The sequence below is a fragment of the Tachypleus tridentatus genome, chromosome 2, assembly GCF_004210375.1.
Source record: "Tachypleus tridentatus isolate NWPU-2018 chromosome 2, ASM421037v1, whole genome shotgun sequence".
In the NCBI taxonomy this organism is placed as follows: Eukaryota; Metazoa; Arthropoda; class Merostomata; order Xiphosura; family Limulidae; genus Tachypleus; species Tachypleus tridentatus.
The window spans coordinates 144,736,832-144,752,571 of record NC_134826.1 but is presented as its reverse complement, the minus strand read 5'-3'; the positions used below and the strand labels follow the sequence as shown (position 1 = coordinate 144,752,571).

General features: G+C 35.5%; 1 protein-coding gene across 6 annotated transcripts in view; it reads left to right on the top strand.

Moving 5' to 3' along the window:
- The window catches only part of LOC143245294 (glucose transporter type 1-like), a 582,725-nt gene that overhangs the window by 551,189 nt on the left and 15,796 nt on the right, over nucleotides 1–15,740 (top strand). For all 6 annotated transcript variants that reach the window (XM_076491476.1, XM_076491479.1, XM_076491478.1 and 3 more), the window contains 4 exons: nucleotides 5,850–6,010; nucleotides 6,192–6,316; nucleotides 11,242–11,310; nucleotides 13,521–13,622. In XM_076491476.1, coding sequence (XP_076347591.1) covers nucleotides 5,964–6,010; nucleotides 6,192–6,316; nucleotides 11,242–11,310; nucleotides 13,521–13,622 — 343 coding nt within the window. In that variant the 5' untranslated portion in view covers nucleotides 5,850–5,963. The remainder of the gene's footprint in view (nucleotides 1–5,849; nucleotides 6,011–6,191; nucleotides 6,317–11,241; nucleotides 11,311–13,520; nucleotides 13,623–15,740) is intronic.

Here is a 15,740-nt window from a genome sequence, read left to right as displayed (position 1 = left end):
GCATGATCAGAAACTGTTTGGATATATAACCATCGACTTAGATGTCAACAAAAATAATTAATTAAATTATAACCTGTAACTTTGTTTAACACAAACTGGGTACATTATGAGATATTTCTATAGACGTAAATAAAATCACGACCTGTGTCTCCAGAATATAACTTTATTAGCTTAATATTTCGCTATTACAGCTTCTATTGATAGCCTCTGATGAAACTGTAATAGCGAAATAATGAGTTAATAAAGTTACATTCGGGAGACATTAATCGTGATTATTGAACTTTATAATAACGAATGAAATATTGGGTATACAAAAGTCTTCAGATATTTCGACTGTCGTTTCAAAACTCTTGAAACTGATTTTACTTCCTTCTTGATGTGTCTTGCTGGACAAATCCTGTTTAACACAAGAAATACGTATAAATAACTAACAGTTCTTTCGAAACGCCTTCCTTTCCAGGAAATGTTAAGAACAGAAACTATAAGCTCTCTGCTTTTGTCAATCAAAACATTTTAGCCTGTCCAGATAACAAATAACTCTACTATTACCACTGAAAGGACTGCAGTTAATTTGATAGATTCGTTATAACGTACAATTTTTGCAATATTGCATCATAAATTATTGGAAGTTTCTTTGTTTGTTTGTTTTTGAATTTCGCACAAAGCTACTCGAGGGCTATCTGTGCTAGCCGTCCCTAATTTAGTAGTGTAAGACTAGAGGGAAGGCAGCTAGTCATCACCACCCACCGCCAACTCTTGGGCTACTCTTTTATCAACGAATAGTGGGATTGACCGTCACATTATAACGCCCCCACGGCTGAAAGGGCGAGCATGTTTGGCGCGACGGGGATGCGAACCCGCGACCCTCAGATTACGAGTCGCACGCCTTAACACGCTTGGCCATGCCGGGCCGGAAATGTTAAGAACAGAAACTATAAGCTCTCTGCTTTTGTCAATCAAAACATTTTAGCCTGTCCAGATAACAAATAATTCTACTATTACCACTGAAAGGACTGCAGTGATTTTGATAGATTCGTCATAACGTATAATTTTTGCAATATTGCATCATAAATTATTAGAAGTTTTATTTCAGTACTGAAAATAAGTGAAAGACAAGTGTCTGACCCCACATATACACACTTCTGTTCTGTGGTTCTTTTCTATTTTTTATTGTTTATTTGGCTGTTGAGGTATTTGAGAGCTAGATGCACCAGCCGATATTAATTTTGAATGGTTATGGGTTTACTAGAGGGAAAGCAACTAGACAACACCATCATCACCAACTCTTGGGCTACTCTTTACTAACTAATAATAGGATGAACTGTGACGTTATAACGCATCATGACTGAAAGGGTGAGTATTTTCGGTAGACGTTTTGTAACCAACGACCGGTGGGACTTTTATAATTTTATTGTACTGTATCTAATATCTGTAATACGCTAAAACACATTTTGTGCAGTACTGAGTACAGCGCCTAAAATTCACCATTACCGTATACACTGATCTGTGATTCAACTTAGAGTGTTAAATTCCAGAAATCGATTTCCAGAGGTTGACAGTGGACAAATAATTCATTCTGTATGTTCACAATGAGAAGACAACAAGAATATTAGACACAAAAATAACTTTCATCAGTAATCCAAACTGTCCCCATTTAAAGTTAATATTACTTAATTAAATTAGTGCACTCCACACACATCCACCAGGGAGCGCTACAACAACCGCATTTCTGAATCAAGAGAATTCTGTATTTTGTTTCAACGCTGTTCGTAACTCCCACTTACAAATATATTCATACCTGGAAAAAAAAACGTATTACATAAAATAGGTGCGGTAGATACACAGAACCATACAGATTAGCAAGTGACACATAACATGAAAGATTGTGATGCATTTATGTACGTCAGCTGAGACGTGTATTTTCGTATTCATTAGTCGATACTCTGGGACTTTAGGTCAAATATAACTCAATTACATCTCATGAATTGTCCATCATAACTCTATGAAATGTTCTAATTCACAAAGGTAACTTATTCAATTACATCTCATGAATTGTCCATCATAACTCTGTGAAATGTTCTAATTCACAAAGGTAACTTATTCAATTACATCTCATGAATTGTCCATCATAACTCTATGAAATGTTCTAATTCACAAAGGTAACTTATTCAATTACATCTCATGAATTGTCCATCATAACTCTATGAAATGTTCTAATTCACAAAGGTAACTTATTCAATTACATCTCATGAATTGTCCATCATAACTCTATGAAATGTTCTAATTCACAAAGGTAACTTATTCAATTACATCTCATGAATTGTCCATCATAACTCTGTGAAATGTTCTAATTCACAAAGGTTACTTATTCTCCACTGTTATTGCTACCTATAATATTTCTCCGTCGCATGCGACAAACAGATATTTTGAAATGTAATAAACAAATGGTTTTGTGTGTTGATCCCTTGAGAATATTCTAAGCCCATTACAGGGATGTTTTGTTTATCAGTCATAATACATTTCCATTAATTTAAGTGAAAAGAAAAATATATTTGTTTGTATTCCTCAGTTTAAAATAATAATAAAACAACGCTATGGTGTTCAGTTTGTTTGTTTGTTTTTGAATTTCGCACAAAGCTACTCAGGGCTATCTGTGCTAGCCGTCTTTAATTTAGCAGTGTAAGACTAGAAGGAAGGCAGCTAGTCATCACCACCCACCGCCAACTCTTGGACTACTCTTTTACCAACGAATAGTGGGATTGACCGTAACATTATAACGCCCCCACGGCTGGGAGGGCGAGCGTGTTTGGCGCGACGGGGATGCGAACCCGCGACCCTCAGATTACGAGTCGCACGCCTTAACAAGCTTGGCCATGCCGGGCCTGGTGTTCAGTTAACTTTTCGTAATACTGATTGTTTTCACACGTCTCAAACTTAAACTACATATATTACTGCTCTCTTTTATATTTATTCAATGTCACATCAGGGCGCGAGATGAACTAGAACAGTTAAAGATAGAAGACGGCAGCGTGGCGTGCCAGAGAGTTAAAATGTGCGACTCGCAATCTCAATGTCGCGGGTTCGAGTCTCACCAAACATGTTGTGGATGCATTCATAATGTGACGGGCAATCATACTGTTTGTTGGTAAAGAGCAGACCACACATTGACAGAAGTTGGTAGTAACTAGCTGACTTCCTTCTAGTCTTTCAGTGCTAAATTAAGAACGGCTAGCGCAGTTAAGCGTTGCGTAACTTTGACCGAAGTTCAAAACAATTCTACTTGCATAAACAGTAATATTATTAAGAGTGTTACTTAATAAACGGGTAAGAACAGTAAACTCACGCCAAGGAATTTCTGTGTAGAAATGTTTGGGGTTTTCTTCAATGTCTTGACGCATTTCCGTGTGGATGAAACTGGACGACACATGTTATGCGTAAAATTGTGCGATATTTTCCAGTTAAGAATGGCGTAGTTTTAGGCTTACGATGATAAAACGTATTTAGTTTATTAACAGCCGAGTAAACTTCTTGGGAAGCTTCATATTACTATCAAATATATGTGGTTGACAATAATAATTGTAAATAAATACATAAAGGTCAATGCGCTTTCTGTTTTTATGTTACCATACTTTATCAACGTCAATGTTTCACAGCTATCCTAATAATATTATATTTTATGATCACGTGTTGGTCACACCTTGGTGGACAGTATTCATTCGTTTTCTTTAAACTGGCTATCGTTTCGCCATATTTGCCTCATGTTTGGGTCCATTGTCATGCTAAAATATAACTCTCTGCCCAACAAGTATTATTTCCCAAGGAAATAACGTGATGCATTACAATTTGCTTGTACCTATTAGCAGTCAAAGTGACAACAGTTTTTGTTGTTGTTTTTTGTACACGTGCATCATTATTAGTTAGCCCAGGTTCATATTCCTTTCCAGAATGTTTCACATGCAGACGCTATACGGTAATCGTGATACAGTTCTACTATCTGCTATCGTTTATTGTTGCCAGATAATCTGAAATTAGATTCAGTTGTAAGGAACACATGTCTCCAGCTTATGCCCGGCATGGCCAGATGGGTTAAAGCGTTCGACTTGTAATCTGAGGGTCGCGGGTTCGAATCCCGTCACAACAAACATACTCGTCCTTTCAGCCGTAGGGGCGTTATAATGTAACGGACAATCACACTATTCGTTGGTAAAAGAGTAGCCCAAGAGTTAGCGGTGGGTGGTGATGACTAGCTGCCTTACCTCTAGTCTTACACTGCTAAATTAGGGACTACTAGCGCAGATAGCCCTCGAGTATCTTTGATTGTTACTTTTTTGTGGTCTAATGACTCTATCAACACCTTGGTCTGGATGGTTACCTCATTTCAGCAATGTTTCGAGCAGCTAATGTCCGTTAAGACAGCTACATATTAATAATTATCTTACTGTGCCGGAACTAACATTCGCACCTGTAGTTAAACCTAATTCACCGACAAGATCTGTACTGCCTTGTCCTGTAACTTAATCTTTGAAGGATTTGGGTTTTTACCTTGGCCACTTTTATGATCAACAGAACTGGTTTCATTAACACACTTCAGAGTGTCTATACAGATCCAACTGAAACATAAAATCTTGTTACGGTCTGTCGAGTACTAGTAACCTTCACCTGCCCAAACTTATTATTTGTACACGTGTGTCACGTATAATTTCAGTCTTAGGAACGATGAACGAAATTACCACAATACTGCTGGGAATAGTATCTGTCGAGTACTAGTAACCTTCACCTGCCCAAACTTATTATTTGTACACGTGTGTCACGTATAATTTCAGTCTTAGGAACGATGAACGAAATTACCACAATAATGCTGGGAATGGTATCATTTTCTATACCTTTATAAACACTGTACTGGTGTAGTGATATTTGGTGGATGACAATTTATCACTGTGTAAAGTGTCAATGTGTGACTGGAGCAGTTCATTTTCATTGAAAAGAAGGAGGAGAAATATAATAATACATTTGTATTTTATGCCTGTTTTCACTTCTGCTTTTATTAGCACTTAATTACTCTATAAATACTTAGTAATAAAACATTCTAACTTCACTGTATTATGGCACTCAAAACGTAGCCATAAAAGCTCAGACACTTCTTGGTTTATGATGTTCTGGTGGTTAGGACGCTCTAGTCGCAATGAAACAGGTTGCAAGATCGAATCCGTCATCACACCAAACATGTTCGCCCTTTCAGCCGTGTGGGCGTAATAGGGTGACGGTCAATCCCACTATTCATTGGTAAAAGAGTAGCCCAAGAGTTAGCGGTGGGTGGTGATGACTGGCTGTCTTCCCTCTAGTCTTACACTGCTAAATTAGGGACGGCCAGCGCGGATAGCCCTCGAGTAGCTTACAAAACCACGTAAGATATTAGATAATTTATACTTTTGAAAAGGTGTATATATGTATATACACAGCACCAGTACATTGTCTAAATACGTTAAACGTATAGGCTCTGTTATTTTGAATTTACGAACGAACGTAGGGTACTTCACTGCACGCGCATGTTCTAAAACATTTTAAAAAACCAATATATATAGAAAATCAAATATCAGCATTACGGCGCACATTATTTTGTAGTTTGAGAATAAAACGGCCTTTTAAAAAATCAAATAAAATCCCCGCACACAACGAAATGCATTTTCTTGAACTTCGATCACTGTTTTTGACACTTATCATAAATTGGCTTTCGTCATTATCTGTTTTTTTCCCATTTTGTGCATTTTGTGATAGATTTACGTACGTATACTGAGGTAAAATAGTAATAAAAGTAAATAATAAGGTGAAATTTATTGTATGTCTTCCAGCTTATTAAAGAATTTATATCAGACATATATGAAAGGAGAACAGAAGAGATTATAACGAATGCTTTCAGAGAATTTCTGTGGTCCGTCACAGTTTCTATATTCGCCATAGGTGGAATGTTAGGAGGAATTTCAGGAGGGACAGTTGCTAATCGGTTTGGAAGGTGAGAGATTTCAAATTTTAGTAGAACGATTGTTGTCGCTTTGTCATCCTGATTTTTATTTGCTCTTTGGTTTCGTTCATGAGTTATTAATGTGATTATTTTCTACTTACTCTATGTCTTGTATGCTTATTATGGTGTATATACAACACTAGTTAAGTAATATAATTTTGTTTTTCAACAGGAAAGGGGGTCTTCTCCTCAACAACGTTCTTGCAATACTGGGAGGTGCATTCATGGGTCTTAGCAAAGCGTCCCATAGTATCGAAATGCTTATCTTCGGTCGCCTTATTATAGGTTTTAATTGTGGTAAGCCTACTCACCATCACTAGAGAGACAGTTCTTTATACTGTGTTATTTTAAAAAGGCAATTTTGTTTCAAATTATGAATAATTTAGTCGTATGGTAACTTTTTGTTATGTTTTAAAGCAATAGGCATCAAAACGTGAACATAGAATTGTTACTTTTCTATACAAAAAAAATTAATTAATTACTTTATTATCTACGAGTATTAATTGTTTTTAAGAATCAGTCTGGTGTAACTTACAAATTATGTGATTGGTTTTGAGCTGAGTGGTCAATCTTTTTTCAACCGGTTTTAAATACAATTTTAAATTCGTGTTGCTCAATGTTGTTTTGGAAAAGGTTTACTTGTGACAAATTTTAGAAGATGGTCTGTTGTTTGGCAAAGTAAATATTATTTATAAACGAAGTTATTACAAACCTCTTACTGATAGCGTTTCAAGGACATAAACATTTAAAGCACTATATATTCTAATCGAAAAATATTCACCAAGGACATTACATTTATGTAAATACATTGTTTACAGGAATGACTCCTCAGAATTGCACAGAAATGAAAGTTAGATTTTTTTTAACATTTTAACTGAAATGCACTAAATAAGTGTTGCATTATGCTAAATTAAAGTATTGTAAGGGAACATTGGTCAAAATGTGATTACACTTACATGTTTCACTTAATTTTTATAATTTCATGAGTTGGTAGGAGGCAACACGGAACAACTTCTGAACGTGTTTAATGGAGTTTTTCTTGACTGTATTGCATACTGTGTTATTGTGAATCTCTATAGGGTGTCTATAAAATTTAAAACAATTGTATTTTTCCATTTCTTATGTGTCTGAATCCTTTACTGTGACTAAGTCCACTCTGGGCATGTTGGTGTGTGCTTAAATAAAGCATTTTACCTTAATTTTGTTTCAGTGTACCAAGCTGTATAATAAGTATCAGGAGACAGCCTGGAATTAACGTGCAATCGGTGATCTAACTGTTTATATAATTATATCTTAATATCGTAGTTAAGATAACATAAACCAACATCACTTAATCACGAGCATGGATTATTACCAATTCTTCCTTTTTAAGGACCTGACCCATTAGCTTCATGACATTTATTCTTCCTTGTTGACGAATTTAGATATCTAGGAACATTATTTTATATTGAACATTATGTATAAGCTTTCTGTTGACTTTGTAAGCTCCAGGAGAATAGAAAGGCTTGTTGCCTGGCACCGGGACACCCAAGTTTTTTAAAGTGAACATTTTTTTCTATATGTAAGTTGAAATACTTGTGAAAGTACTAAAAGACAGAACAGGTTGATAAATGGCTGCCGTGTTACCAATAAGGAACAGCATTCACTTTCATGTTATTTAAAAGTATGTTCTACGAATGGGTCATTTTTTGTCACTATCTATTAAAAGCAGAATTAATGCGCGTATGCCTGTAACATGCTTGAACTGATATATTCCTCATTGCAGCTTTGCCTAGGTACATGCTAAAAAAGTATATAGTGTAACCAATCTACGCTGTGGGTGTATTCCCTACTATGTCTGTATTAATGGATTCTTCATATGGTTTGTTAACCATAATTGTCAATGGTGTCTGTGTAGTGGCTTTTATGATGCCTTCAAGTTTAATCTCACATTGTGACACCATTGTTGATTGGTGCCTGTACAATCGAACCAACTCCGACCTAAACGTCTGATATAGGGGATGAGATATTCGAAAGGTATCTGTGACATAAGCACATACGACTTTTCATCATTTACTCAAAATGAAATAAAATAACATTTGTGTAAGTAATCAAGTTTTGTTTGAAATCCTTACAAATATCTGCAGTTCATATTCAATGATTTGGTTATTAATATTATAAAGTGAATGTAACGAAGTAAAACTTGATCAAATTTCACTCAAAGCTACATGGGGGCTACATGAGCCGTCCCTATTTTAGCAGTGTAAGACTACAGAGAAGGCGCCTAGTTATCACCACCCGCACCAACTCTTGGGCAACTCTTTCACCAACGAATAGTGGGATTGACCGTACATTTTAACGCCCCCACAGCTGAAAGGGCGAACATGTTTAGTTTGACAAGGATTAGAACCTGCAATCCTCAGATTACGAGTCAAGTGCCTTAACCACCTGGCCATGCTCGCCCTTACAGCAATGGAGGCGTTATAATGTGACGGTCAATCCCACTATTCGTTGGTAAAAGAGTAGCCCAAGAGTTGGCGGTAGGTGGTGATGACTAGCTGCCTTCCCTCTAGTCCTACACTGCTAAATTAGGGACGGCTAGCGCAGATAGCCCTTGAGTAGCTTTGCGCAAAATTCTAAACAAACAAACAAACCATCACGCTTCATACTGGTGAAGATTCTACGTTTCAGAGGTGTATGGATAAATTAACACATCATCATATTTTTTACCTCCAACTTGTGGATTTGAGGTTTATTCTGCATCTTACAGATAATTATTTTTCGTTATTATGGTTTCAGATCTTTAAGACACATTTAGAGAACATCCAGTTAAAACTGGATAACCATTTTCATTCTACTTCAATGATCCATGAACCTAACTCTCTCCTTTTTAGAAAATTTACTAATTGGAATTTACTGTGTGATTGTTTGGCTTACAGTGAGTTTCAAAGTTGTTTTTTATTTTGAACATTTATACTAATAATTCATGACCTTTCTACTAATACAAACGTTTGTACCCTTTACTCCCATATCTATTCAAGTTTTAATAACTCTGTTTTATTTACTTCTATGTGTTATTTTTGTGCTCTACGGGCCTGAGTGTTTCTGATCGGGGCCTGGCATGGCCTAGCGCGTTAAGGCGTGCGCTTCGTAATCTGAGGGTCGCGGGTTCGCGCCCGAGTCGCGCCAAACATGCTCGCCCTCCCAGCCGTGGGGGCGTTATAATGTGACGGTCAATCCCACTATTCGTTAGTAAAAGAGAAGCCCAAGAGTTGGCGGTGGGTGGTGATGACTAGCTGCCTTCCCTCTAGTCTTACACTGCTAAATTAGGGACGGCTAGCACAGATAGCCCTCGAGTAGCTTTGTGCGAAATTCCAAAAAAACGTTTCTGATCGTGGTTCTTTCTTTTTTATCTTACTTTTGTTTCTTTCAATTTTAACCAAAGTAAACATAATAAATATCCTCTGTATGCTGCAGGGGTATTTATCCCTCCATTATTTCTCTGTTAATGTGATCACTAAATTACATAGATTTAAAATACACTGGAGCTAACTCACTAATAGGTTTAGTTAAGCATCTCCTTTCCTTTTACCATCACTTTGTCCTTGGATGACTTCACATGTTTTGTTTCCTGCAACAACAAAATGCCAAATTTTTTCTTCACTTTACATTTCGTTCAAGCATTAAACCTGTTATTTTCTTGGCAACATTAATTTGAATGCCTCCTGTTGCCTTAAATAATTTATTTAATGGCATATAAAAATTTATTTTGCGTGCTACTAAATATGTTTATTCCTTGTATTTTATTATTTGTAATACAAAGTGGAACATTTCATTTCTGATGTTAATGAAATATGATTGGTTCCTTATTCTGCCACAGATGCAAAACATTATTGATTTGTGAAGCCTGATGTCTGAGCTTGTTGAAAATACTTCAAATTATGAAACGCGAAAAAAACGTTTCTTATTTTAGAGATGTTCAGATATCAACTCTAACTGTAACATTTTAGTACCGTAGCATAACATTAAGAGACGATAAGGGAGCTTTTGATGCATCTAGACCATCCTATCTGCTAAATTAAACACTGGAAGCTCCTTTTCATTCAAATACGTATCAAATTTTCCCTTAAGCTCAATTAACTGCATTTACCATATCTGAAGGATATCTATTGCATTTACCATATCTGAAGGATATCTACTGCATTTACCATATCTGAAGGATATCTATTGCATTTACCATATCTGAAGGAAATCTATTCCAAAGACTAACCACCTTGTATAAAGATGATCCCACAATGCCAAAATTTATAATTGTGTCTGCTGGCCTTACCATGACCACCGTTAAATACAAAACAAAAAGATGATACATTTACAGAATCGATTCCTTTAAAGATCTCATCGAACTCTTCCATTTTCAAGAGAAAATAAGTTCAGAAATCTTAACTTATCTTAATATAATAACCTTTATATCCTAAGAACCATCTTAGAAGGCCTCCTATAAATCCTTTTCAGCAACTCAGTGTTATTTCTGAGATATGGATCCCAGATTAAATACACTATTCCAAATGCAGCCTATACAATGACCTTGTAACTTTATCAGACTTATATTTATTGTTTCAGTGGATAGAATCTAAACTCCTGTATGTGCTGCCACTAGCAACAGCACACTACTTGGATGGCTTAAGAGACAGATGGACCAGAATAGTAAAATCTTTTTCTTCTATGACACTGCCGAGGTTATTCACATCAAAATTATTCTCATAATTTAAGTTGTCATATCCCACACGCATTATCTTACATCTACAATAATCAGAAGTCATCTTCCATTCATTCACCCACCTCACTTATCTCTGTCACGTTATCCTTTGTTGACTTTATTACGAGGAACTCTTCTGTATTATTTTTTAAAGGTTTCTTTCCACCTTGATCTTTCAAAGTAGGCTTTAGGCCTGTTGTAATTCCCGTATTTTTATTATGATTAACCCTAGTAAAAAAAAAAAGTATTAAAAAAAACTGTAGATTTCATTTGTACAGCTAGCACCATCTGGTGAGATTCATCAGAATCATTGGACATATTTAATGTTACAGGATGAAATGTATTTAGTAGAAAATACCATAAATACACACGAATAAGATCTTAAAAAAAAACCAAAAACAAAACAAAAAAACATTTTTTTTTCAATCAAAGTATCCAAAATAATAGATATGAAGTAAAAATATCTGTCTTTATCATAATTATCTAGGTTTGAATACTGCCCTTGTACCAATGTACCTCTCTGAAATATCCCCTGTGTCTCTGCGTGGAGGGTTAGGTAAGAACTTTTCTTATATCATGTTTTCCTTTTAGTTGTACAAAAGAGTTAGGGTGTCAGAGACAAAGAGAAATCAGTTGTGTAAGAACTGGAGTTGTATGAAAACTATATGAATATTAATACATAATTTTATACAGATAATGCACTGTCATACATACTGCTAAATGCTCAGGGATTATGTCAGTTTGTGATAATCTTCCACCTGCTGCCTCTTCATTCTCTACTGTCATCAATATTATGTACATTTTCCACTGTTACAATTTGATTCCACTTACACATGATTTTAAAGAAAGAAATGAGGTATTATACAGTTTCTTGTGACTAGACATTGTAAGATGTCTCATTATTCTATATTCTGACAAACTAGCAAATGATACAATGCTATATCCTAATGAATTAGACATTGTCTATATATCACGTGGTCTGCTGTCAACATGTAGTTCTGATACAGTATTTAGTCTGTAATTATGTAGTAAACTTAGCTAATCTCTCAGGGTGTAGTTGTCATACAATGTTTAGTCTGTTGGAATGTAGTTTTGATATACTGATTAGTCTGATATGGTGTAGCCTTGATACACTGCTCATTCTTGTTTGTTTATAATTACGCACAATGGGCTATCCATGTTCTGCCTACCATGAGTATCAAAACCCAGTTTCTAGCATTGTAAATCCGCAAACATACTGCTGTGCCACTGGCAGTGGTTACTCATTCTATCAAGATGTAGTGTTGGTACACTGCTTTTAGGCCCAGTATGGCCAAGCGTGTTAAGGCGTGCAACTCGTAATCTGAGGATCGTGGGTTCACATCCCCGTTGTGCCAAACATGCTCGTCCTTTCAGCCGTGGGGGCGTTATAATGTGACGGTCAATCCCACTTTTCGTTGGTAAAAGAGTAGCCCAAGAGCTGGCGGTGGGTGGTGATGACTAGCTGCCTTCCCTCTAGTCTTACACTGCTAAATTAGGGACGGCTAGCACAGATAGCCCTTGAGTAGCTTTGTGTGAAATTCAAAAAACAAACAAACAAACACTGCTTTTAGTATGTCAGGATGTAGTGTTGGTACACTGCTTTTAGTCTATCATGATGTAGTGTTGGTACAGTGCTTTTAGTATGTCAGGGTGTACTGTTGGTACACTGTCTAGCCTGTCAGATGTAGACTAGGCACGTTGTCTAGTCTGTCAAGACATAAGACTTGGTACATTGTCTAGTCTGTCAAGATGTACACCTGATAAACTGTCTAGTCTGTCAAGATGTAACAAGTATCATCTGCTATTCCCTCAATGTAGACTTGGTACATAGTGGTAGTCAATATGTTACAGTTTTTCATCTGTAATTCATTCATGTCAAATGAATATTGAGATATTTTTATGTTGCCCATACTGCTAAATATCAGCTGCAAAGAAGACAGTTGTAAAGAAATTCAAAACTGACATCTTTTTGCACTTCCACCTAGTATCATTGGCAAGGGGGTTTGAGAGAGTTCCCGCTACTTTCAGGATGTAAAACATTATACTATCGTAAGTCATGTAGTGTTACAAGACAATGACAATTTGTTGACTTTTCTTTGGACATTTGTGTTTTTTTATATAAACAGTCATGCAACTGTGTAAGCTATATTTCATGGAATATTGCTTCCAGATTTAATCTCATAACAAATAGTTTTCTTTTACAAATTTTCTGGGGGGCATGCCTCCAGATCTTGTAGATTGTGCTTCACACAATATGTGTTGGCTTTTGTTCAAAAAAATTAGAACCTTCCTTACAAACATTCTGCATATGAACCTGAAAGATAATTTTTAAAAAAATCTTTAAGCGAGAAAAAGAGACAGTTATGTGGTTTTAGGTCAATCATTTTTTCATAATACATTCAAATAGCACTTTTTTCTAACAGTGAATTTAGTCAACTTTTGACAAGTTTCTTTCATATTTATGGTAGTCTTATATGACATGCTATTATCACTGAAATCAAATATATATATATATATTCTTTTAACAGTTTAATGTAATATTCTCAATTATGTAATGTTATCTTTTGTTAGTGTCCTAAAATCTATTAGGATTGACTGAAACTTATTGCAGTTAGAATAAATATTTGTGAACATTTACACTACAATAAGACTGATAGTAATTATTAACACAATAATCCATACCATATTTCAGCCATGAAACATTTGGTTCACTTATCAGCTTTTTTTCACAATATGATTTAACAGGAACAGTAAATCAGCTTGCTGTGACAGTAGGACTTTTGTTGTCCCAAGTTTTTGGAGTTCATTTTCTTCTGGGCACAACAAGAGGGTGGCCTTATCTCTTAGGTAAGACGCATGACAAAGGATTGTAAAAGTAGTATAAACCACAAAGAAAATATTTTAGAAGAAATTTGTATCAGAAATGTTTGTAGTAGATTTGATATGTGTTATTTATTAAAATTTGTATAAACCTTGTTTAAAGGTACATTGTTTGTTTGTTTTTGTTTCTTGTGACTTGTCGTTAACTGAAGTGTTCAACAGGCTTTCTGAGCCACACAGTAGAGATCACCACGAAAAACGTACGCAATTAAAGTCGATAACAACTTTACGTCTTCCAAAAGAATATCGAAAAATACATTACCGTTAATATCAGTCTGCTATGAAAACTTGTGAATAAGTTGAACATTGCTAGAATGTTTAAACAACTGTTGCTTTCTCAGAAGAAAGTTTATTTTTTGAATTTTGCGCAAAGCTACTCGAGGGCTATCTGCGCTAGCCATCCCTAATTTAGAAGTGTAAGACTAGAGGGAAGACAGCTAGTCATCACCACCCACTGTCAACTCTTGGGCTACTCTTTTACCAATGAATAGTAGGACTGACCATCAAATTATAATGCCTTCATGGCTGAAAGGGTGAGCATGTTTGGTACAACGAGGATTCAAACCCACAACCCTCGGATTATGAGCCAAACGTCTTAACCCACCTGGCAATGCTGGGCCTTTCAAGGTACATGGATAAAAATAGGCACATTTTGCTTGAGATTTTCACATTTGTTGCTTTTGTAATGGGTGGTTCAATGACCTATATTATTTGTTATAATTTCATGAAATTGTAAAGGAACAGAAAGAAACTTATTATCCCATCAAAGATGTCCCTTCCATCTCCCAACTATAATACATATTGGTGTATTCTTCCAAGCTTTTCTTGAACTCAGTTACATTTGTTGCTTCAATTATCCTTGAAGGCAGCTCATTCCAAAAGCTAACCACCCTCTTTGAAAATTAATACTATCTAAACTGTAGATGACTGCTACATGTAGTCAAAATTTGAACTTATGACCTCTTGTCTTATTGCTAAATACAATAAAGTTTGATGGATCTGCATTATCAATACCATTAATAAATACCTCCTCATAAATCCTTTATGACCCTTCTCCTCTCTGAAGAAAACAAGTTTAGAGGTTTAATGACAATCCCACCATTCCAGGTATCATCATAGTGGTTCTTCTCTGAACCTTCTAAAAAAATTCAATATCCTTCTTGAGAATAGGAGACCAAAACTGTACATAGTACTCTAAATGAGGCCTTACAAGTGATCTATGTAGTGGAATCCCTTGTATTCAACATTTCTATCAATGCTACTCAAAATCTTATTAGACCTATTGCTAGCTACAATACACTGATTAGATAACTTATTTCTTAATCATAACACCAAGGTTTTTCTTCAACCATATTATTTAATCTATCCCCACTGAAAACATAACATAATTTGAATTGTGAAAACCTTACATTTTGGACACTTAAACATCACCTGCCAGGTATTGGCCCAATACATCAAACAATCTAAATCTCCAAGTAAGTCTACAGTATGTTTGATACACTTAGCCATCACAAAAATACATCAAACAATCTAAATCTCCCATTACGTCTACAGTATCTTTGGCACACTTAGCTATCACAAAAACCTTAATGTCATCTGCAAACCTCAAAATTTTATCAGTCATTTCAGAATCAATATCATTAATATATATGAGGAATGGCACAGGATCCACCACAGAACCACTTGTTTTGTAGTCAAATCTAACTATTGTAACATCCTGTTTTATACTCCCTAGTCAACTTAATAACATTTTCCCTACACCCACAGATTTAACATTTGTAACAAGTCTTTTGTGCAGCACCTTATCAGATGCTTTCTGAAAGTCAAGTAAACTAAATCCACAGCATTTTTCTTCATCAACTCTTTCAGTAACATCCTCAAAGAATGTTAGGAGATTTGTTAAACAAGACTTTCTCTTAGTGGAGCCATGTTGACTCTTTATCATTATATCAAACTGATGTAAGTAACTATGTAATGCATCATTACTTACACTATCCAAATAAGGGTACTATTCTTCTTCAACTCTGTTTGTAGTAAAATCCGAAATTTATTAATGAAATGGTCTTCTGTACTTACTTCAGTGTT